The sequence below is a fragment of the Clinocottus analis genome, unplaced genomic scaffold (assembly GCF_023055335.1).
Source record: "Clinocottus analis isolate CAN_PGR_092001 unplaced genomic scaffold, fCliAna1.0.p SCAF_1, whole genome shotgun sequence".
Taxonomy (NCBI): Eukaryota; Metazoa; Chordata; class Actinopteri; order Perciformes; family Cottidae; genus Clinocottus; species Clinocottus analis.
In genome coordinates, this window is record NW_027175820.1 from 4,722,749 (window position 1) to 4,746,969 (window position 24,221).

Below are 24,221 nucleotides of genomic sequence, written 5' to 3' on the forward strand. Positions count from 1 at the left end.
CGGTGATTAACAGAAAAGAAAACTGTCCACACTCACCAGAGGTGTGCCTTGTCTCTCCTGCATGGCTCGAATGAGCGTTCCTCTCGTCCTCCTGCTGAACCACACCTGTAATTGGCAGTTGTTTTTTTTTTACCTGCACAGCCCTGAGGTGAGCGTTACCCGGGCAAAGGCGGGGGCTCCCTCCTCCCTTATCGGGCCAATCCCAGACTCACACCGTCGCTTTTGCATGTCGGTCAGCCGCCGCAAATGTCTCTCATCATCTCCCCTCATCAGGATCACGTATGCCTGCGCTCATTTTGATTACTTTGCTGCCTTCATTTATTTCACAGATTCTTAGGCACGCTCATGAGTCCTAAATTGCCCAATAGATAGATCTAGAATGTGTAATTCCTCCTGTGAGCGCCAGCCATTGATCCGCTTTCTGTCAATTTGACAGCTTTGCAATATTTCCTGTGAGTTCAATGGAGACAAATATGTAATATGTGTCAAAAATAACTTACCGACGAGTTTCAGCTGTATTGTGCTTCATCATTGAAGTAGCTCTATCCTGATATATTTAGTTACTGAGCCTTCACTACAGCAAAGACAACACGTAGAAAAGCAGTTTTTCAGGGTTGTGCCTCTATGCATTCACATTATTATTTATCTTAAAATGTATGAAGGTATGTTTCTGTAAAGGCAAACAAAAATGAAACGTTTTGAGAGCAAATTTCTCGTTTTTAAGTCAAATATTTAAACTGAGATTAAATTGTGTTAGTTTTGCTTATGAAACTGGAATTGTTGGCTGCAAATAAAATATACTCTGCTTTCAAAAGCAAAACAACAAAAATGTATGCTCAGTTTAATATATGTTTACTTACAAATGCAAAATGTGCACTCAAACATTTTTTGTTTGCGTAATAAAGACACAGATATACCTTGATAAAGATGTTCCTTTGAAAGTGTTTAACAAGGACCTTCCTCAGAGAAACAACAACACACTGTTTAATCAAGTAATAATTATGATGTAATTAGCATATAGTAGTTCATTGATTGCACTTCAAAAGCAATCACATGAATTAAGAGCACTCTAATCTGTGGAGGGACACTCTTCTTTCAATGGGTAAAACCAAAGCAATTAAAGCAAGTACTTAATTACTGTAATCTTGACCTACATGCAGCTTAAACTAAAACTCATTTTAGACCTTACTCCACTTTCTACCTCATTTTGGCAAACAGACTTTGGTCCCCGGCCCTCTGGGAGAAGCGAATGTAGTGGCCACTAATCGCTGTTCCCCGGAGACCGAACTGCTGCATGTTGGCGCCTTTACATTCAGAATACAAACAAACACATAATGCACATAAACAGAAGTGTTATGACAAGTACAATTTTTTCCTTTCTTTTTTTTTTTTTAGGATTGTTGTGCCACGTGCTGATCGGCTTGCACTCATTCAAATAGATGGATGGTAGAATAAAACAACAGGAAAGTAGGACAGAAAGACTTTATTACAACGTTATACATAAAGTATCCCCTGAATGGATCGGCAGAGCTGTATACAGCTCTCTTGATCATGAATCAGGAGTATAAATACATGTATTCATGATCTCGGTGGTCTTCATCACACAATGAATGAATTCCGCCCCTTTCCCTTGATCAAGCGCATCAGAGCTGCAGCCAATCAGCAGCCTCGGCTCTTTGTGTACAAACAGGGCACCGTGCGCCCGGCAGTCTTTAAATGGGCCCCGCAGAACCTCGACGTCCAAAGCCGAGCAGGGAACAACAACAGCCGGAACCGACCCGCAAAGACGTTTCCTCCCCGAACCAGGACTCACCAGAGGCACGCAGAGGATGGCTGGACCCAGAAAGTCGGTGTGCAGGAGTCTGTTTGGCCCCGTGGACCACGACCAGCTGAGCCGGGAGCTGGAGCTGAAGCTGGGGGAGCTGGCGGAGGAGGACAGCCGCCGCTGGAACTTTAACTTCCAGACGGAAACGCCGCTGGCCGGAAGCTACCAGTGGGACGAAATGCCCGCCGACGGCGCCGCGGCCGTCCGCCCGGAGTGCGCGCTGCCGCGGCGGGACGGCGCCTGCTCTCCTGCGCGCGCCGGGCTGAGCGAGCGCGAGGACAGAGCGGGAACCGACCAGGAGAACCGCCCCAGCGTGTCCAACACGGGCAAGCGGCCCGCAGAAGGGACGGCCGCGCGGAGGAAGAGGACGCTCTCGAAGCCGGCAGCCAAGCCCGGAAGCAACGCACGAATCACAGGTGAGGAACAAAAGCCTTCCGCATCCGCATTGGCTCGTTTAGCTCAGGCAGCAACACACGCTTATTCAATTATAAAAAGGTTAATATATAAGGTGAAGTAAAAGTGTTTTCCTTTTTCTTTTCTTGGCAGATTTCTTCGCAAAGAGAAGGAGGATGACAGAGGCCAGGAGCTTCCTGAATCCTTTCCACTCAAGTTCCAGTGAAGCAGCTTTGTGCAAAACATTACGCTGAACATGCTGCTGAAAATGGAGTATTTATATTTCATGGACTGGACCAAGGCCTATTTACTGCACCAAAGGATTCTATTTTATGTTATTTTTATTTAATTATTGCCAGTATTTCATCAACCGGGGTTAAATTATATGTTTTTGTTCTATTATTTATTCTATTTAAGGACTTTAATTTAATGTCTTTGCATTTTTTTCATTGATCATTTTTCCAGATATGTTTATTTATAATTTTTTTTTTAATCATTGATGAATGAATGAAGTCTTGTTTGAGGACTCCTGTAATACGAGCTGCTTCTGTTAACTAGATAGAAAATCCCCTTGTCCTTGTTGTGTTTTGCCAATATGCACTGAGATTGTGAATGGCTTCACACGGTGCTATTTTAATAAACGGTTTCATCGATTTTATTTCTGAGTGATTATTATTTTTGCTGACGACTCCTTGGAGAATCTTTCCTCTTTGAGATACGACATATTGAAACGTTTTGCATCGTAATTCATTAAATAATCAACACACCAACCATCAAAGTGGTTCATTCTGCCGTGTCAAACATTAATAGTATCCTAATTTTGTTTCCTATCTTGTGAAAAAAAATGAGACAAAATAGTTCAGAAAAGCGACCATTCAAACTATTTTGAATTTGTGTTTTCTCCGTCTTTAGCTTGAACCGTTCCCTGCAGCACACATTGATAGTCAATGAGGCAAACACACTAAGTTGTAATGTATACAATAAAGTAGCCAATGTTTATGTGTAAACAACATGCCTCCTTTTATGACAGACAGTTGGGCTGAAGCAACAGGCAACACATCTTGCCAGCCTCTTGCCTTGATATGTTGTAAGGCACTACAAACAACACCGGGAGCATTTCTATTGTCTCCACACGGCTTTCAACACAGCGCTGAGCTAACGCCGCTAACGCCGCTGCTCTGAGAAGCTCTGATAACAACACACACACAAAGGAAAAGCCACGTCATTTTTTTTTCTCAGGTAGACATTAATATAATAGCACATATATCAAGATAAAGTAGAGTCATTTTTATCTTGACATATGCAATATTGTATTAATGCTATGGATCCTGAATACTCCACCTTTAGACATTGCAAATGTTTTTTTTTTCACTAAAGTAAGTGTTGTATCAGGTATTAAAAGCAAAGTCCTCATCATAAGAGTGAGTAATGTTGAATGAAAAACCTGACCTGAGAGTTACTTACTTTAAGGTGATACTTTAAAAGTATCACCTTTTCAATAGGACTGCAGTCTTATGAGAAGGTACAGCTTTGGTTTTGTTCTGACTTTGTGGCAGCCACACACAAGTAAGCTAATAATAAGTGTGCTTCTGAAGTCATAGAGAAAATCAATTCAAGTCGCAAGTTTGGCAATCGAAGAGGGAAAAGAGCGAGAGAAAAAAAGAAGAAAAAAAAAGGTTTTCGAGTAATTGCATTTTCTGGGCTGTATTATGAGATGTTTCATAATCGCAATCATAAGGAGTGTGCTGTCAGGCTTGAAATTATATCCGTTAATATGAGCTGTAACTGCCAAATTAGCCCATTAGTGAGGCCAAATCCCACAGAGGCGTATTCACTCCCACAGTGTCGGGGTTTTTCGTCTCTAAAGAATTCCAAGAGGCCATCTGGCCGCAGAGCAGGACAATGGCCACAAAGCAGAGTGTGCCGTCTATTCCACCTGCAAATCCGCCTTTGGAGCTCCTCGACCCCCTCCCCAGGTCTTTTCCTTAACTTTTTTCTTTTCACTCCATCCCCTTTTCAGAGTCAAAGTGGCAATTATCAATGACATGTGCCGAAACCAATCCCCGCTAATGTTTATTCTCATTATGGCTCGTGTTTACTTCCGCGCTACTGCAGCAAAAAGAAAGAGCAAACATCACATTTACATTTTTAAATGCCTAAATGGCAAGGACAGTCAATGTTAAGTGTGTTATTGTGGTATTGGGAACAGATGATCTTACATTCTGCTCCAATGAATTTGTGTCTGTACCAGTCAAGAAATCAATAATCAAACTATCCCATGGGCCCAAATGATCCCGTGGGATCCCAATGTCTCCACACAATGGCCTAATTAAATTCCCTTAAAGATGTATACTACAAGCTGCTCAGTGCATAATCAGTAAATTAGGTTTTCAGGAGTGCAGCGGTTGTGTCAATTAATACATAACTGGTGCTGAATGTATTAGCGCCGCACCGAGTGTGTTCATCCACTAAAATATTAACCAGATGCTGTAATTTCAGGAATGGAAATTGTATTAATCTGCATGATCTCTGCTTCTTCTGATCAAGTTAGTTTCAAATTAGAAGGAGCTCTGTGACAAAACTGCAGGGGAGGCAGATGTTGGTCCAAAACGTAATTTAATTAAAGGTAATATGTTTCCTAAATTTGATAAATAAGCCAACTTGGAGTGTACACTCAGAAATGCGCAGATTTGAAATTTCAAGGTGTATACAAATTACACCAAAAGCCATTATGAATTGATCTAAATTTGTATATTTTAGGCATGCTGATGATTCAGCAGATTTAACAAAGCAGTTATTCCCAAACGAGACAATTTAGTTTAGTATTTTACATTGTTTTTGGGACGCATTGATCCTCTATTTATGTTTATGACTGTTGTACTTTCCACTCTCCCTGTTGTGAAACTCTGCCCTCCCCCACCTCCTGGTCAGCACAAAGGCCAACCGGCCTCTGCACACTTTAGGAGGGCGGCCGGCCCATTGTTGTGGGCGCCAGAGGCAGATGGTCACTTGGGCCTTTGCTCTGCACGGCCACTCGTGTGAAGGAATGCCATGGACACCCCATGGATGGTCAGCGGGGGGAGGGTCACCATCTGCTGCCCAAAGGTCACCCGTGTAAGGAGTGTGGTTTTAGCCATGTGCTTTTGTCTATTTCCCAAAGTCAGTGATGGCCCAACAAAGCGCCATCTAGCACGAGTGATACACGGTTATTAAGGAAAACCCTAACTTGAAGTGAAACCTCCATTTTGACTGAGGACTGAGGACAAAAGCAATTGCAAAAACATTCTCTTTTTTTAGTAGAAACTGAACTCTTTGTCAACCCACCAAAAGAAAAAGAAAACTCACTATAAACTGAAATATTTAGCTCATTTGTTTTCGTCAGAGATTTCCTTTAAGGCACCAGACACAACACATAAGATGCTTGGTGATAATTACCACTATCTTTTATTGTAACAGAAGAATATTACTAAACATTGCCAACAAACAACGGTGAAAACAGCATTTTCATTTTTTTTTTCAATTGAAGTATTGAAATGTAAGGCCTTTTCCCTCAAGTATTAGTTCATAAAATGTGTGTCTTTCATGTGAATACAGCATTTTAAATAAGTGTACATGATACCGAGGCAGTCTTTGGCTTTAAATTGAATAGATTTCAAGTAATATTATGAAAAGGCACCAAAGAATCCAACAGGAAATCATTTCTTAAAGACTTTAAACCTCAACATTATGAAACTAAGGCCAATACTAAACAATAAATGTTTAATTGTTCAATAATAATTCACACATGGATCTGAGAAGATGTGTCATGTAAATATGACAACATTCAGCAAAAAGGCAATGAGGTTGAAACAAAGTTTTTCCATTGGTCTATCATTCGGCACACTGTGTAACGGATTAAAAAAAAGGAGTTATAATGACTTAATTTTATGCATTTTTAAGCCGGTCATTTGGAGAATAGCAGAGCGAGTGTGTTCAGTGGAAAGTGAGTAGTGAGTAGTGGCAAATTTGCATCAGCGAATGAGTTGGCAGCAGTTAGTTTCGTGTTATTACTGTTTGTTCTTTTTCTTTCATTTCTGGGTTAGAAACAATGGCGGTCTGCTCTGTAGGCCCTTATCAACGGTCATTCTAAGGTAACAAAAAGACAAAAGATCTTCATTTCAGGTGATCATAGGCTAAAGAAAACCTACTTATCAATATTAAATTTCATTTATGACAATAAAGCCCCCTAAATGTTATACAATCACCCTTTTGAAATGTGTACAGTCCTGAGCATTTCAGAAATCGAGTGCATCTATTTTGAAGGTGTCTTTACTTCAAACTCAAGCTCAAGAACTCCACCAGTCAAACGATGAGATGACAGAAATTTGGGCAAGTAACCCTCACCCTAAGCTTGTCCTATTAGCTTCCGCAGGATTTTAGCTCGCTGGGACGTTTTTCTCCTCATGAGTGGATTTAGCATCTGCCTCATTTAGTTATTAAAGAACATGTTGATGTGCCGAGTGCTGTTTTGAATTTACAGAAAACACCCCAGGAATGAATCAAATAAAGCAAATGTGTCTGTCTCACTAGCTAGCAACCTTTCACTTTTTATGGCTCTGCTGCTTAAACTTTTTAGTTGTCTGTTTCTCCCCCCAAATAATACAAATGATCAGGCTAATAATGGTCGGACTTTGGATATTGTTCACCTATTGCAAGAGATTTCTCCAGAATCCATCAGTAGCACGTGAAATCCACAGAAGTCAATAGTTGAGATAAAAATAAAGGCCACTAAGCTAGTTTTTAAAGCTAGTTTAGCTAGCTGGAAAGTGTTTCTCCATCATGAATGGCTTCAGCCTTATTTATGTAGTATAACAAACGGATATTCCAATCAGCTTTTGAAAATGAATATTTTTAATATACAGAAAAAAAACCACCAAGGGGAAATTTAATTAAATTGACTTTGTCCATCTCACCAGCGAGTTAGCTTCCACTTCTTGTATATCTGTTGCCTTAGCTTTATAGTTGCAGAGTGCAATACGAGAGCATTTAGAGCTCGAAGACGGTTTAGTTCCTGCAGTTAAGCTTGGTGTTTAGAGTTCAATTTATAACTACTACAAATGTTTAAAAAAGCTAGTTTTACAGACATTACACTTTGTATTTTTGATGACATAAGACAATATTGTGACCCGGTAATACATTTCATAAAAATGTGTTAAAAGGTCTTATTAGATATTAATTAGAATTAAACATATAACTACATTTTGACAGACAAATGGAGTAAAAACTGGATGAAATCCGAATGCATTTCATGAATTATACGAAAAGGAAAACATCCGTTTTGAGGATGTTTGGTTGCAGGTTTTTCAGCCACTCTCGTCCTGACTGGCGGTGCTGCTGACGGGATGCTTGGTGGAGGCCGCGGCGGTGTTGGCGGTGTTGGAGGAGAAGGACGAAGGTGACGAGGACAGCTGGTCGTAGCTCGGCAGGCTGTCCTGGCTGGGGAGGACATTACAGGTCCGTCCAGGCTGCGGCTTCGGCCTGACGCCACCTTCGCCCTCGCCGGCGTCCCTCTGGTCCCGCAGGAAGGTGAGGGACTCTGCGATGCGGTTCAGAGTGTGGTCCATGTGCGTTATCTATGACAGTGGAATCAAATGTGAAAAAATGAAAGCAACATGTACACCGGCTCGGCTTTGGATTCACTACTTCTGATTCTTTTTACACAAAGACGAACTCTCAAGAGTCATTTCAATGTTACAATTTTGTCTTTTTTGTTCGACAACATGCATCAAGGTATTAGGCGTGAACCAAATGATTGTACTGCCGTACAGTAAATGGTCTATAATGGCCCATCGAACAGAATGACTCTTCAATAAACAATACAACAGTCTTAATAAAAGGTATTCATGGCATGTGAAAAGGACTGCGAACGTTACAAGCCCCAACCATCCTATTATTTACAAAACTACTTTCTGGACCCAAAAGAGAGATATTTGTTTGGTAATCTCCCGCACAGTTGAATAGGCAAGAAAGCGAGGCATTTTTGTTTTGACACAAAGAAAAAGAAAAAACATCAACGTTTCTCTTTTCAATGCTGCAGAAACTGGCACAAGCTGTTATAAGTGTTGTATTTCATTCGATAGTAACAGGGCCACATGTCTCTTACGCACACTATTTCATATTTAAAAAAGCAGTTCAACTTTTGTTGTATTATTCAAAAGTATTGAGTTAGGTTTTCTTTTGATAAGTGAAAAGGCAGTGAATATTTTACTATTCGATTTTACAAACAAAAGAAAAAAAAGGATCTGAAACAGTAAAACATGACTATTGCGCTGCAGTTTTCCAGTGAAGTTGCACACATTCCCACCTTGTCCTCCATCCTGTTGAGCCTGGATCCGATAGAGTTGGTGCCTTTGTCTTTGGCTCTGTCTTCAGGGGGAAGTAAATAAGAAGACGGGGGGATTAGCGCTGTGGTTTGTTCCATATCGTTACTGTAATATGATTTGAGAGAGCAGTGGGGTGAATCATTACCAGAGCCTGACTGGAACAGAGTTATCTTCCCAATAGACTGGTCCAGTCTGAGAAAAAACAACGCGAGTTTCAAGTCAGAGGAATAATTATGGACACTCCCTCTCCGTGTTTCCCGCCATTCCCTCACCGTCTTGTTTTCTTGAGTTTATTTTTGTCATGATTGCAACTCACTTTGAATAAAAAAGAAATACCGGCTCGCTGTGCTTTATTCTTTATTCACGCCACTACTTGCGGAGGAAATCAATAATTAAACCAAAAAAAAAAAAGGATTTGAAAATGGTCTCCCTGATTTAAAAAGTATTTTATTGCTACTGTAAAAGGAACTCAACAATCCTCTCGCTGTGTGCGGTGATCAGGACTGCATCGACGGTCTGGTAAGCTTTGTTTATACTCGTGCGTTGGGACACAAGCTACAAGTACACACACGGGCGTTTTTATGCTCATTGGGCGTACAAACAAAATGTTCTGCGAAGAAGCAAGAAGACGAGTGTAAACGGCATGAAAAAAAACAACCTCCACAAGGCTGACGAGGAATTGTAAATCACTGTAAACTCTTATCTCATATTGTACTTCTCTCTTTCATAAAGTACACTTGATACAACGTATTAAATGCATTGTAGTGACACAAAAGCCAATTTGATTTGGCAGCAAAGTATTCACTCAAATGTAGAATTTAAGGGGATTCGTCTTCTAGAGCATATTAAAAATGAATTGGCTTCCCCCCCTCTTTAACATGTCAACAGTGCATTTATCGGTCAACTATTTCTGACGCTCACGTCTGAAAAGCTCTGATCGTGCTCACATTCGGGAGGCGAAGCCGTTTACCTTCTCTGCAGCTCCTTGATCCGCACCATGAGGCTGAGGTGACCCTGCGAGTACTGCTCAATCACGTCACGCACGTCGTACGGTTTACGAGCTTGCTGCAACGGGGAGAAAGTGTTTCATCAAAAAAAAAAAAAAAAAAGACCACAGTCCAGCTTTACATTTCTCTGATGCAAAGTATATTATCATCACTCCACAATCTCTGCTGCTGAGCTTTCTAAATACTAACCTCATGGACTGTGTACTTACTAAATTAAGGCAGAAATATTTTAAATGTTAACAATAGAAAAACTTGAAAGCCTTCTTTCATACCTGGAAATTCCTCTTGGCCACAAAGTAACGCATTCTCTGGATCACCCGGATGGCTTTTCGATGTGACTCCGTCAATCTGTGTGCAAGAGTTTAATATAAAGAAGTCTGAAAAATGCAACAGGGCTGGGATGATTGTAAAAATGACTGTTTTTTTTTTGTTTTTTTTACAGAAGTATCAGAAAAAAACATGTAACTTTAACATCCAGGTTCATCTGGTTTGATTTCCTTGAGCCCGCTGCTTTATTGTTCCTTTCATGGACCACACCGCTTATTACTGTTGAGCTTCTACCTTCTGACTTCCTTTGAATGTGAACACAGTGAGCTTCTGTGATTTTTTTGGGGGGTCTGCGTCTTCACCCGGGAAATCATTAATAAAAAGCAGAGAATAATTGCAGTGCAATTAGACCCCATTATTATGTTGCGGAAAGTATCAAGGAGCTATTACTCATCTGGGTTCACAGGGAAATGCAGGAAATGAGTATGGGAGGCGGGGAGTAGCTCTTTGTCAAGTCCAGTAGATGAACCAGGCCTGTGTGTGTGTGTCATAATGGATTCTTCAAAGGCTATGCGCAGTGGTCTGACATTCGAGTGTAGCGAATGTATCATAACATTTTGTCACATTAGAACTAAATCATGAAATGTAAAGTGCTCCGTGAGCTATTATCCGCTTCCATCGTCACCACAAATGGTGTTGACGTAACCAGAAACAGACAGTGAGTCAAAAAGGTCGACACAACGTCTTTTCCAGCTCTGAATGAATCTAATGAATAATACTGAAAGTGCATTTCGAATAAGGAGTGTTTCTTTCCCCCATTTTGTCGAAACAGTCAGGACTACGAGTGAGTGAGTCTCGCCCCTTCCGGTGGATCTTATTCATACGTAACTAACGGTGAGAGAAAACGATTATTTTGATGCCATTTGAACTGTCCCATGAATGACTCGTAAGATGTTTGTCAGCCTAAAAATCAAATTTTTGCACGTTGAGAAAGTCACATTTTGCCGTATAACTGTTAAAGCACAAGATCTCTCTCTGAAGATACAATGCCTGTGTATTCTGTAGCAGTGTGTACTCACGCAACAACGGCTTCTTGCTTGCTCTTACGCTTACCAGGCTGATAAAAATAGTCACTGGATCAAACACATTGAGTAAGAAAACGTTGCATTTGTGCGCAACATAGCTAGCTACCTAGCTAAAGTAACGATTGTGTTTACTGAGCGGTTTAACACAAAAACGTAAAGTTATGATGGTAAACTGTGACTTTCTTGACTTGCAGAATTGACAAACATCACATGTGTAATTCATGGTCACAATACGAATAGGATAAAACAATATGTTTCTTCTCGTCGACTACTATATCGAAAAACGGTCCAATGGGGGGACACCGTGAGGGGAGCAACTACGACTCTCTATGGACTGCTGTGGACGTAGGCAGCAGCTAAATAGATTTAGAAGACAATAGTCTCACCTAAAAATATCCAGATCAGTTTAATATGTAGAAAATATATTAACTGGAAAAGTTTATGAGAGTGGAACTTATCCAAAACCACTAAAGTGACAAAAAACAGTACAATGGTAGATAAGTACCTCATGCAACCCCACTTCAAAACACCTGTCACACACTATCCCTTTCAGGTCACAATCCTTAAAGACATATGTTGACACAATGGAAGTTTGTTCAATTAGAAACTGAAGCTGGGAGATGATTAGCTTAGCTTAGCACAAAGACCTTATATTTGAAAGTGCCTCTGCTGTGTATGGTTCAGTAACTTCAGTACTTAGATTTCTGAGAAGATACAGCCCCTTTATCTCACCCAACTTGTCAACCTTTTTTATTTTTAATCACCATCAGCGTCATATTTGTTTTGCCCTGTGCTATTCTTGGACAGCTCATCAACTTGTTGCATTCTCTGATCAGTTTTAGGAGTGAAACCGATCTGAAGTAAACTTGTGCTGCAACCCTTGAATAGCTGAATGTGGCCCGATGACAATCACATTTGCAACCGTACTTCTGTCGCCGTCAAGGAAAAGTATTCAGCCTCGGCTTAACCCAAAGCGCAACGAAGCTGCGACAGTCTCCAGCTGCTTCATGAAATCGAAACAAACAGAACAACGTGAGAAACATGAACAAATACATCTTGCTGGGAGGCTGCAAACCTTTATCCGCCCACCTAACTGCTACAATCCCGGCTTTTTGTTATTGTTGTTGTTGTTTTACTTTAAAGACCACGTCTGTGTGACAGGACGTGTAATTTGTGTTTGTGAGAAATGTGTGGCGGTTGCGTTATCACTCTCAATACCTCTGTCTTCAATTTACCAAACACAGTGTGTGTCAATACCAGTGCAGCTGCAGAAATATGACTTCAGTAAACTACCAGAATCCATACTGCATCTAATTGAACGTTCTCCACTGCCGTACACAATACGGACACTTTGGTATTCAATCTGCAATTCAGCTCAAAATCATAAAAATTATACCTGTGGGAAAAGAAGAAGCAACATTCCCTCCCTTTTTAAACGAGGTGTTGTCTCATCATGCATGAAACCAGCAGTGGTTGTCTAGTAATGGTTCAATTTAGCATGGGATTTGATGTGGCATGGCTCTGTGTGAACAGCTGGTTACGTATTTTGGACTCAGCAGAGCACAGAGTGATCCTCGCCAGCAACACTGCCGCATGCAATTCCCACCCTGCATCATTACCCCACCATCTAGAAAAGGAAATCCCCAGGGGTCGAAAACTGTCGCGCCATTTGTTTCACTTACTGTGCAACTTGCGCTGCACCACAGATACTTAACGCTCATTCCCTCGCATCGGTCTCCGTCTCTTGCCGCGCAAGTGCTTTTTTCTTTAATAGAGACTCACTCCACAGCAGACACAGGAGCACTCTGGGGTTTGGCACATACACTGGTTAATTACGAGGAGCAAAAAAAAAAAAAAAAAGAGGAAAAAAAACCTTCTTCTCCAGCATGCTCATTAAAAACACACTGGCACGTAACACACACGGCATCACATCCAATTGCACTGCACTCACTGTGACACGGAGGAGACGGGAGCCAGCTCGCTGTCTCGCTCCGGCTCCAGGTCCAGGTCGTCAGCGAAGCTGCACGTCTTCTGAAGGGGGCCGGGGGACTGGACGTCCAGGAGGCCCGGGCTTCTTTTCACTGCACGCACACACACACACACACACACAAACACACGCACACACACATACACACACATGCACACACGCACACACACACCAAATGGAGTGTACTTCAGTCATCAATGTAATCTGGGCATCCAGAACATTCGGCAATGCTGCTGATTAGGTTTGGCCAGGGGCGTAAATATAGACGCGGGGGTGTGGAGGGTGTTGGGGGGGTAAGAGGCCCATGCGGAGAGCCGGCTTTCAACAACAGTACATTTTAATTGGCACCTTTTTTTTAAAAATAACCTGAGTTCTAGGAATATCATCTGGCGCCATTGGCTTTGTATGCACTGGATAAGTTATGGTTCTCTGTCATGGTTTTCCTTTCTTTTTGTCTTTATGAAGTCAGTAGCAGGCTATACCTAAATCATATGCTAATTATACATGTATTAATCATTTCCCTTGTCTTGAACAATGTAAAAAAAATAGAAAAAATGTCTTGTATTTTTGGGTCGAGGCCTGAAATAAGATCTGCGGTAGATTTTAACGTTTTGATCTACATTACGTCAGTAGATACTCCACTTGTATTTTTACTAGTGCTGTCAGATTAGCGTGTTATTAGCGCGTTATTAACGGCGTTAACGCAAACCAATTTTAACGCCGTCAATTTTATTAACGCCGTTAACACATCAACACCGGATGTAGGTCAACTGGAAGCAAAACAATAGGCACGTCCTTTGCGCTTGGAAGCTCGGCTAACGTTGCGGTTTGAAATGAATGGGGAGCGCGATACAGCAAAATGAATGATAAGACGCTAATGAATTTAAAGTTAACTTTCAAAAAATTGTCAGATGGTTCCCTTGACAAGACCAAAGTGGTATGAGCCATTTGTCACTGTGAACTGAGCTATCATCGTAGCTATCCAGTCTGAAATACCACTCGATGGACGAGCACACAGCTGATGCTAACTCTGCACCCCCTCGTCATAGCCAGACACGAAGGGATGACTTCAGACAGAAACACATGGACCCCACAACGAAGAACAAACTCACTGCAGCCAAAGCTAAATGGATGCTACTGCGTGTAGCCTGTTAGCGTTGTGGAGGACCAGGATCTAGCTGATATAATACACATAGCATCCAACGACAGGACCTATGAAGCCCGACCCGTCTCTCTCTCTCTCTCCCTCTCTCTCTCTCTCTCTCTCTCTCTCTCTCTCTCTCTCTCTCTCTCTCTCTCTCTCTCTCTCTCTCTCTCTCTATGAATGTTGCAACAACAATATCGCCAAAGCATCAAAACACAACATAGAAATACACAACTTATACAGATAACAATAATAATAAAACAATAAGTAATTAAAATAATATCTCTCTCTCTCTCGCCCTTGTTTACCTGAAATGTGCACTTAATAATTTCACTTTGAACCACCCTGTTTGGTAGTTGTTTTTCAAGCCAATCAACTTTTTTCATGTTAAGAGCATTAAAATTACTAATTTTTTGGGGGGGATTAATTGTGATTAATCGCGATTTAACTATGGCAATAAATTTGATTAATCGCGATTAAATATTTTAATCGCTTGCCAGCACTAGTTTTTACAAAAGGCGGTTGTTGTTCACAAGTGGCTGAATGGGTCAGTTTGTTTCAAGCCTAATTGTTAATAATATAAGTTTTGCTTCATATTTTTGCGGGCCAATCCAGGAGCGAGCATCGCTAAGTGGTTCCAATTGGATTTTGAATGACTGAAGAAAATAAGATCTGTAGCCAAAACAAGTTGAAAGATAAGAAGCTATAAAACAAACTACAAATACACATCAATGATGTGTTGAAGGACTGGTGGACATGGAAGAAAGAGCTTTAAAGTTCACAAGAGGGGTATGTTCTATATATCTCATGAAACGAAACATTAACGTCTCTTAGCTTGTGTTAACCACAGACCTCATTTCAGCCAGAACCAAACCCATTCAAAAAACCCATTGACTCCGGGAAGAAAATGCTGACTCATTTCGTGCTTTTAAGACTCATTACTGCAGCACTCTATTCACGAGCCTAAGTAACTAATTTGACTCTAAATGCAATGCATTGTTGGTAAAATATAAAACATATATATATAAATGGATTGTGATTATTCACAATGTAATTTGTTTAATTAGTCTCTGTTGATATCTTGCGGCACCACTGGTGTGTCTTCTGCAATGCCCACCGGGATAAGGAAAATAAACGAGCCTTTATGTTTTATGAGGTTGCTTTCTTTTATTTCCACAAAAGCTAAGAGGAAAGGTTTATTGTCTTTTTACCGCTGTGCTGCCCCTTCATCCCATCTATAATGTGGCAATTTCAAACGCATTTTGTTCTTGTGAGAAACCCTTCCTGTGTGTACAGAGGAGTTCATTTGCAGAAACAGATGAAGGATATTGTTGAGATGAATAAACCGACACCGGCTTGATTGATGTTCCCTCGAGTGCACCATAAAAATAAACACGATTCATGAAAATGAACAGAAATTGAAATATCTAATCAAAACAACCCGACACCAGTTTGATTGGTAATCCCTAAAGGGCAAAGAATAAATAAAATAAATAGAAATCCAATATCTATATTTGTAAAAGGACTCGTATTCTCTTTGTCTTCGAGGAAGCTTAGGATGCTCCTAATTGAGTGAAGCGTCCTTGATTACAGCTGGACGACTTCTCTGAATGCTTAGGAAAGGTGCTTCAATGCTTCCTTTTTTATCTCTTTAAGCATAGAGTATAATTAACCATCTTTAACTAAAAGGAAAGGACATAACGACGCCCCACAATTCCTTGCGGCAGCAACATTTGAAGCATCTACAGTAACATTCACCGATGTTGTTTATTTATACATTTAACATCCTTCCTAGGAGGTGTGATTGATGTTTTTTTGGGTCAGGAATCTTTACTCCTTCCCTGCTTTGTAATGTGTTGTAAATAAAGTTGCTTTAAAAAAACAACCTCTGCACTGCGTGTGTTTTGTGAATCCTCCGACACATCTTCCCCTGACCTCATGCTGTTTGACAGGACATTCATTTTCCCTTTGACGATGTGACCGCAGCACACAACAACGAGGCGTCGGCAGAACTTTCAGCAGAGTTGTGGTGGGAGACCGCTTGGAAACTCATCAGTGCATTATTTTTGAACCGCACCGCAAAGAACTGTGACACGGTCGGTCTGCAACGAGAAAACGTGGTGTGAAATGCGTGAGCTTTTAAATGGGCTTTAAAATTGAACGGGTGTAATTGGTGCCGTCAACCGGGCCAAACACATGTGACACGACAAGCCATGACGAGCCGCCTCATGGCGCTCGATAACGAGAGTGCAGAGATGCGCTTGAACCACTTGGAGGATTTGTGGTGGTGCTCCACCACGCATGAAGGAGTTGTTTTGAACTTACGTCACATGATCTCTTCCTGATACATAACTACATAACTGTGAAAATGTTTCTCGGAGTGAAGTCTAGTTTGAAAACATTATTTTTTACATTACATTACATTAAAGATGAACTCAACATATCCAGCGTGCCAGCACGTGAGATTTAGACACTTCTACATGTAAAACCCCTAACCCAGTGATTTTCAACCACTGTGCCGCGGTACACCAGTGTGCCATGGAAGATAGTCAGATGTGTCGTGGGAAAATGTCCAATTTCACTTAATCGGTCCAAAAAAATATTATTTAGTTGCCGCAAATAATTGTTCCATTGTTGAGCATCTAAGCCTGCAATGTGGTGGCTGGCCTGGTAATGAAATACTCTTCCATGCCAGTAGGCAGCGCAATAATTACCTAACATATGAGCTGTATTGTGCTACAATATGATCTGTTGGAACTCTTTTGGTTGTTGGTGTGCCGCAGGATTTTTTTTATTGTAGAAAATGTGCCACGGCTCAAAGAGGTTGAAAAACACTGCCCGAAACCAGAAGACACTGGGATCAACTCGTGTGGTCGTTACCTTGAGGCGGTGAGCTGAACTGGAGGGAAGACAAAGACGTCCAGGACTGCTGGCAATCTGAAGCACAACAACATTGATGTTATTCACAGATTACGGCGCTGACTCAGCATGCGACTTTCCATTAATCACTCACAGGGATCATGCTTTTAGAGGAACTGAGACGATAAACAAGAAAAGAAAAGAGGAGGCTGTTAAAATGGACAGTTCGAGAGTACAGTAAAGTGCACTGAGGACACAGACAGCAGCTCACCACATCCGCCCAAAGTGTGGGATCCAAAACACAGCGAGAGAGGAAAGAAAGACACGAGCAAGAAAATAGCCAGTTAATTTGGATTAAATTAGTAGATTTTGAGACCACACACACACACACACACACACACACACACACACACACACACCAACACACACACACACACATATATATACAGTACATACATTTCTGTCGTTGGAAAAAAAAGGACGTGATACAATTCAACAGTTCCGAAACTGCATCTCCCAAAACACACCTCTCTAAGGCATTTCCAACAAGACTGAACATTATAATCTTGATAGTTTTCGACCTACTGTAGTTCTTTTTAGCGGAGTGTACCTAATAAACTGGCATCTGAATATAAGGAGTAATACAATAAGCAGCATGTGAATAGTTTCCTGGTAATACACTGCACATAATCTCAGTCATCTCAACAACTTAAGAAAAACAAAAAAAAACTTAAATAATGACGGAAATTACTGAATTTAAAAGACATGTTTTCTGAAAACCAAACCAGGAAACCAGAGTTAGCTGACTCCGTATAAGCAGCTGAGCACTCTGTGCACCCAGTCAATATACGCACACAACAGATGGCGACGTGGCAATTTAGTTAAATGATTCATAAGTTAAAAGCAGTACACGGCAGAAGAAAGAGGAGCAGTACGACCTGTAAAATCTTCTCAGCTACAAATCAAAGACACTGATTTTCATTGAACGTGAAGCGAACAGACCCGCTCGCGTCTTCACGACTGATCAAATTACATTCTGCTCTCGTGGGGAGAACTAAGAGCAAAGCGGAAAGCCATGTGTGCGGCTGCATGGAGATGCTGTCGCGCATTTAAGTGGATTTTCGAGGTTACCAGCTCGTGTAGAATTAAAAAAGGAAATATATCGAAGTAACAACAAAGAATACCATCCAGTTTGATGTTTGCAAGTAAAAGGGCTTGCTCATTGTTGCCTCTCGTATCTAATTGTGTTCATCTAAAGTAAACAGAAAGTCACTTCATGCAGTAGAGCCGGGTATTTAAAAAAAAGTTACGATAAGAGTACCAGTACCCTTAAAGTGATCCCATTACCACCAGAATACTTCATATATATATATATATTCTATATATACAGCGCATATATTTTCATCTGACTTTTTGGTGGCATACATGTAGAAATATATTGTAGAAAGCTCACGGTGATTGGCTAAACACATCTTGGACCAAAAAAAAGGATTGAAAGCAGGTATTTGATGGGAGAAGTTTTAATACTACTTGGTACTGAGTTATTTCCCTCAATGCCTTCAAGGTATAGAGTACCGACGTTCAGGTCTATACAACGCCGACTATGATAATAATATCATTGTCAATTTGTTTAAATCTCAAGGTAGGGTATACATATTTGTGTGAAACACAAATATGTGATGTGATGAAGGTTAAAAGAGATGTGATGAAGGTCAAAATGAATAAAGATGAATAAAGAAAATGAAAAGAGGCGTTTAGGTTTGATGAAAATTTCTCAGTTACTTTGTTCAGTTCAGTTCAGTCACACAAAGTCACAGCTCCTCGTGGTAAACAGAGACACCGGGGGCAGGCTTTACCGTCGGTAGGCAACCTGAGGCCCAGCGGCCCACAACAAAATATAACACAATACTTGTTATTCATTATTCATTATTCAGCAATCTATTCAAATGAAAAGCTCTGCTTTGAACAGATAAAGACAATGTAAGGTGCATTGTGCTGATAATGCCTCTTTTTCACTTTGCACTTGAAGTGAAAAGTTAAATGCAGGACTTTTACTGTGCACCATTTTTAGTTTTAATATTAATAATTAACAGTATTACTAGAGATTTGTTGTATTTTGAGCAGTGCAGCAAACATGCATTCTCTCTACTGACCACCAGGGGTACCTCCTTTGGTTGTTTTGAAGTCCATGCTTCATGTTTTAAAGCTGCATTCTCTCTCCTGACCACTAGGGGGCGACTCCCCTGGTTGTATAGAAGTCTATCCTTAATGTGTTCAAACTACATTCTCTCTCCTGACCACCAGGGGTTGTCTCCTCTGGTTGTTTAGAAGTCTATATAAACGACTCTACTTCTCTCTTGATTTATTCCCTCAGTAAACATTGTAAACATGAGTTTGTCTCAATCTCGAGTTTCAAGTCTTCTTCGATACAGCATGATGTTCATTTAGTAAATTATGGTCATTTAGAATCAAATAGTCTCTACGTCCAAATATGGTCACTTCCATTCATTGGCTAAAAAAAAAGAAGCCACATGGCGATGTTCGTATTCCAAGATGGCGACATCGCTGCCTACAAGCGAATGGGTGAAGTCTCGATGACCATGATGGGTGAAGTCTCTCCCTCTTCCCCTTCTGCTCTTCACTTTCCCTGCAGATATATACGAGCCCTCTCTCCCCAGCCACGTGCCAGAGAGTCTGACGTAGACCCCCCACACAGTCATGGTGGTCCCGTTCTTGTTTCTCGGGTTCCTTACCAGCGTGTTCCCCCGCTTCCAACCCGTTCTTCCCCTCGCCCGCCCAGCTTGCCCCCGCTGACTGATTGCTTGTTGCTGAACTCGGCTTTGAACTCCCAACCAAGTAAACGATTGATCGCTTTGAACTCTCACTGCCTGCGAGTCCCGCTGCACATCTCTGAGTGCGCGCAGCCGTTACCGCAAAGGCATTTGTAAAATGGAAGTCACCTGAGACTGTTGAACTTGTTTCATTTCAAGAGAAACTCCTAATTTCAAAGGCAGCCGCAACTCATTTGAAATGTATCGACGGACGCATGCAGGATATGCAGGATATGCAGGATGTGATCTGAACGGCTTCTTTACACCACTCTCAGCGCTCCATTCCGATCCAGCAGCACAGTACGTCATGTGGGGTTTTCGGAAAGTTCAGCAGTGCGGCACTGGAGTTCACGCTCATCAATACAACTTCACGTTTTATTACTGCAATGCGCTCATTCATCTTTAATGTCTGGACTTTGTCCTCCCGCTCTTCTGGGGCTACTACAACCTGCACAACTGCAGCTCAAATCAAACACTTTCCTTTTACTGTATCACACGTTCCTTTTACTGTATCATCTCTGAATGTGTTTTTGTTGTGCTGCAGTATTCTTTTCCTGTCATGCGTATGCAATATATATTGTGAGCACTCACTCCGATCTGAATGAAACAATGTAAACGGCTCAGAAACTCACCAACTGGTTTAACATCTACCATCTAACGTGGAATGACGGAATTTTCAGCGACTGCCAGCGAAAGTGCCTCCTTAAAATATGTTGTGCTGCAAACAAAGACGTCGACACAGCGATTAAAGTGCACTGGAGCACAATCAGTAGAGCCCGCTGTACTGTTTCTGCCGTCTATAGTACCTGTGCCCACAGTGCTGTAAACATCTGAACTCAGCTCCCTCCCGCTGTCGAACACAGAGTTGTAGGTGATGCTGGGAATTGTGGGCGAAGTTGGACCGCTGTCCTTGTCGGTGCTCTTCAACTTCCTCCTTATCTTCACCTGCGCAAAGAAATGCAAACGTCGCAGCTCAAGTGTCTCTGTGGAAAGCAAAACCGTGTTCACGTATTCATACACTCATCAAGTTAGCAGCGTGTAATTGGCGAGGTCAAACAGGAATCTGTCGTTGATGACTATTTAGAGCCCATGAAGGAGCAGTCGGTGAGGCAATTTTTATATTCTTGTCTTCTATATGTGATTTTATACTGAATGCACCAACATTGATTGAGGGGCGAAGTGCAGCTAAGCAGACAATACTGTTATATTATATTAATATTTAAACATTTTGATGTTGCTATTATTCAGACTTTTCCCGACTTGGAGGTGAGCTGTGAAGTCAAGTGGGAACACCTTTGACTAGCAAGCAACATCTTTCACACGTAATGATTAGCGTGGGCATGCTCTGCGGCGGCACAACCATTGAATTGAATAATGAATATTAATATTAAACTACCGCTGGCTGCCTTGGTTGCACATGTTTCCTTTTCTTTTATGCCTTATTTTCTTGTATTTATTCACACCAACATAGAGACCCATCACGGTGACGACAATGCTAATTCTTTTCAAACTTAAATTTCAAGTTTCATCAACCGTTTTTCAGTCCTTCAGATCCACTCAACCATAACTGACTGACACTTGAAAGCACGTCCAGCGTCCATTGCCTTGGCTTGTCGTGAAACCGTGTCGGCTCTATTTCGTACTGAGTCTGGGTAAGACTCGGCAGAACAGTGTAGCGCTAGGTGAAGGGGATCCCCGTTGCCAGAGGGTTCAGTATGTCGCACACCGAGTTGAATCAACACCTCTGGAAAACAGTTTCCCCAAAAAAAACTGACCATTATTACCTTTCTGAAAGCGGGATTCGCAATATTGCAGGGATGTTGCTTCATATTGCATTCGTTTTGCCTCGGTGCACCTACTAAACAGGAAACCGAGGAAGAGACGGCAGTGAAATCTATCAAATGGTTACTAACCGATTTCTTGGGCTTGGGGGTGGACAGAGAGGAGGCGTGGATGTGGGATTTCTTCTTCACAAACATCTTGAATGTGGCAGAATCAAAGTTTTCCACCGCAAAACATCTCCATGATGTCTGAAAGGGGGCATGAAGGGAAAAAAAAAAAAGCAATATATTGGTTGGACGGGACTAATTTCATGCCGCGCGAGAAAGAAAGCACGGGACATGAAAGGATGGTCTCAATAATAAGGCCGGGGCTTGGAGACGCCGCGCTCCGCCGGCTGTGTTGCGGTTCTGTTTCAGTGTTCTTTGGTCGAATACCTGAATGAGACAGGCGGCTGCAGGGATCTGTCTGTTGAAATGTTTTTGTCTTTGCTTCTGCTGCACCTTCAGGGCGAAGCCGGAGCCCAAGATTCCCTGTGAACAACCGCACAGCAGATAGCGCTCATTAATTCAGTTTTAACGACACACTTACAGGCAGCAGCAGCGCGCCACAGAAGACGGAAATAAACACAAAGTTAAACAAAAGCGAAGGAACAATGGGCTGTTTAAAGCCGACACATTAAAGTCTATTGCTCACTTTGTTCATTAATAGAATTTGATACATCAAAATAGTCTTCTTTCAACCAATGTGCTATGTTATTTATTGGTTACGGAGTGTTAAATGTGATGGGTTCTTTGCGCTAACAATGCTCCATCTAAATTATTTCCAACCAAAGTCACTGTTATTTGTATTCTTTTCTGACCATCACTCGTTACTACAATGAATATATTTAAAGTCAAATTCAAACTAAGCATTTGGTCATGAAAATCAAAACAAATCAAATGCTATGAGCTGAAATAGGAGATTTACAGCTCAGCCTGAAGCGATTTAAGGTCCTCACCGCACTTAAGTTACAATATTATGACGGTATGTAAGAGTCCCAATAGTCTTTAACTGTCACAGCTGTTTCACACTTTATTCATAGCTACGTTTAACCAAAATTAGGCACTTTGTGTTTTCGTAATACCCAAAAGACTAGACAAATTACACATTTAGAACAGTTTGAATTCATCTGAAGGAAAAGAGTATGATTATGCAAGAAAGCAGCTCTGGTTCAGCAATGTCTCTTTCCCCTTACTGCAGGCAGAGCAAAGAAGGAAATGGCAAAGACGGAGAAACAGGATGCGATGGTCTTTCCGATCCAGGTTTGTGGCACCTTGTCTCCATATCCAATGGTAGTCACAGTCACCTTTGAGAAAGACAACAAAGAATGGGAATTAATACAACGCGTTTCAATCTGTAGAAGCTAACACTGCTGTAAGGACTGTTGCAACACTTAGCTCGGAAAACTATCAACAACAACAACTCTTTGTAATGTTTTTAATCATTATTGGAGCATCCACAGATCTGACTCGAGAATTAGTCACAAAAACAAGAACGTGACACTTTGCTACCAGAAGTGTCAAAAGAAGGGAGGGCTGAGTACAATCAAAGGCTTAATGAGAACGTTTTAGGAAATCAACATGTTACAATTGACTTTTATGAACTGGGAACGCACTGTTAGCGACCTGTCAATCACAAAGTAGCCCCACCCCAAAGCATAGCCTGCTTTATGGTGTAGTTTAGTCTCAGTGGACCATCATTTACGAAATAAACATTACCTGTGTTGAAAAACACTTGAAACTAGAGGTTGAGACCATAAACACATACTTATCTCATAGACTTCTACACAATCAGACATCTTTTCACAACGAGAGTCGCCCCCTGATGGCCATTAGAAGGAATGCAGTTGTTGGACGCTTAAGCCTTGGCTTCACTTTTTAGAACCGTATAGTTCGTTGCCACCTGGAACAATGATTGTAAAGTTCTTACAATTCAACCCGAGTGAAGCTTGAATGGCTTTGCCACATTTCATCGTAATCTATCCAGCAGTTGATGTAAACCATGATGCTTGTGGAAACATTTGGGCTTCACTTTTTGGAAGGCTGTGAATATAATTAAATAATATTAATAGTTATAATTCAGTTATATGAGTCAAGTGGACCGACAGACGTACCAGCATTGCCATCCCTACAGCCATGTTGCTGGCACGGCCAGTAAGAAGCATTGAAAGGCCTTTTTCATTTACTTTACAACAAAGTAAAAACTATTCTAGGATTAAAAGGTCATTATTGCCATTATGCGCTTGCACAATGACATCGCCCATTTGCTACACAAGAAAAACACAAAATAACGAAAACAATAGCGCATTCCTGTGGTGCTTTTACAAAAAAGAAATTCACATGAAGTCCATGTTTTCCCTGACCCTGCGACCACAACTCTGAGTTTTCCAACCCTCTGACCCTGACTTTCATCTTCATGCAGTGAGAGTATTCAACACCGACTGTGAGCGTGTGTGAGTGGACCCAAACCTGATAAAAACATGTGCTGCGTAAAGGGTGAACATGGGTAGAACTAAACCTTCATTTATATGAGAGAAGTGGTTATGACTCTCTCTCTCTCTCTGTGTGTGTGTGTGTGTGTGTGTGTGTGTGTGTGTGTGTGTGTGTGTGTGTGTGTGTGTGTGTGTGTGTGTGTGTGTGT

The 24,221-nt window shown here is 41.4% G+C and overlaps 2 protein-coding genes across 2 annotated transcripts in view; one reads left to right on the forward strand and one right to left on the reverse strand.

Moving 5' to 3' along the window:
* Window positions 1–1,690: 1,690 nt before the first annotated feature.
* On the forward strand, window positions 1,691–2,853 carry cdkn1ca (cyclin dependent kinase inhibitor 1Ca). The gene is made up of 2 exons (XM_068577205.1): window positions 1,691–2,241; window positions 2,372–2,853. Exons 1-2 carry the CDS (start codon window positions 1,830–1,832, stop codon window positions 2,470–2,472), a joined length of 513 nt encoding a protein of 170 aa, XP_068433306.1. The 5' UTR covers window positions 1,691–1,829; the 3' UTR covers window positions 2,473–2,853.
* A 3,047-nt stretch (window positions 2,854–5,900) lies between these two features.
* The window catches only part of kcnq1.1 (potassium voltage-gated channel, KQT-like subfamily, member 1.1), a 41,503-nt gene continuing 23,182 nt past the window's right edge, over window positions 5,901–24,221 (reverse strand). The window contains exons 7-17 of the mRNA XM_068577172.1: window positions 22,777–22,887; window positions 21,977–22,072; window positions 21,674–21,790; window positions 20,567–20,705; window positions 16,951–17,007; window positions 12,891–13,020; window positions 9,860–9,935; window positions 9,551–9,645; window positions 8,726–8,772; window positions 8,562–8,623; window positions 5,901–7,830 (exon numbers count right to left, since the gene is read on the reverse strand). Of these exons, the coding sequence (XP_068433273.1) occupies window positions 7,561–7,830; window positions 8,562–8,623; window positions 8,726–8,772; window positions 9,551–9,645; window positions 9,860–9,935; window positions 12,891–13,020; window positions 16,951–17,007; window positions 20,567–20,705; window positions 21,674–21,790; window positions 21,977–22,072; window positions 22,777–22,887 (1,200 nt within the window). The 3' untranslated portion in view covers window positions 5,901–7,560. The remainder of the gene's footprint in view (window positions 7,831–8,561; window positions 8,624–8,725; window positions 8,773–9,550; window positions 9,646–9,859; window positions 9,936–12,890; window positions 13,021–16,950; window positions 17,008–20,566; window positions 20,706–21,673; window positions 21,791–21,976; window positions 22,073–22,776; window positions 22,888–24,221) is intronic.

Coding starts and splice junctions, on each gene's coding strand:
- cdkn1ca (XM_068577205.1), top strand. CDS start 1,830: ATGGCTGGACCCAGAAAGTCGGTGTGCAGGAGTCTGTTTGGCCCCGTG. Junction 2,242..2,371: donor AAGCAACGCACGAATCACAG/GTGAGGAACAAA, acceptor TTTTCTTGGCAG/ATTTCTTCGCAAAGAGAAGG.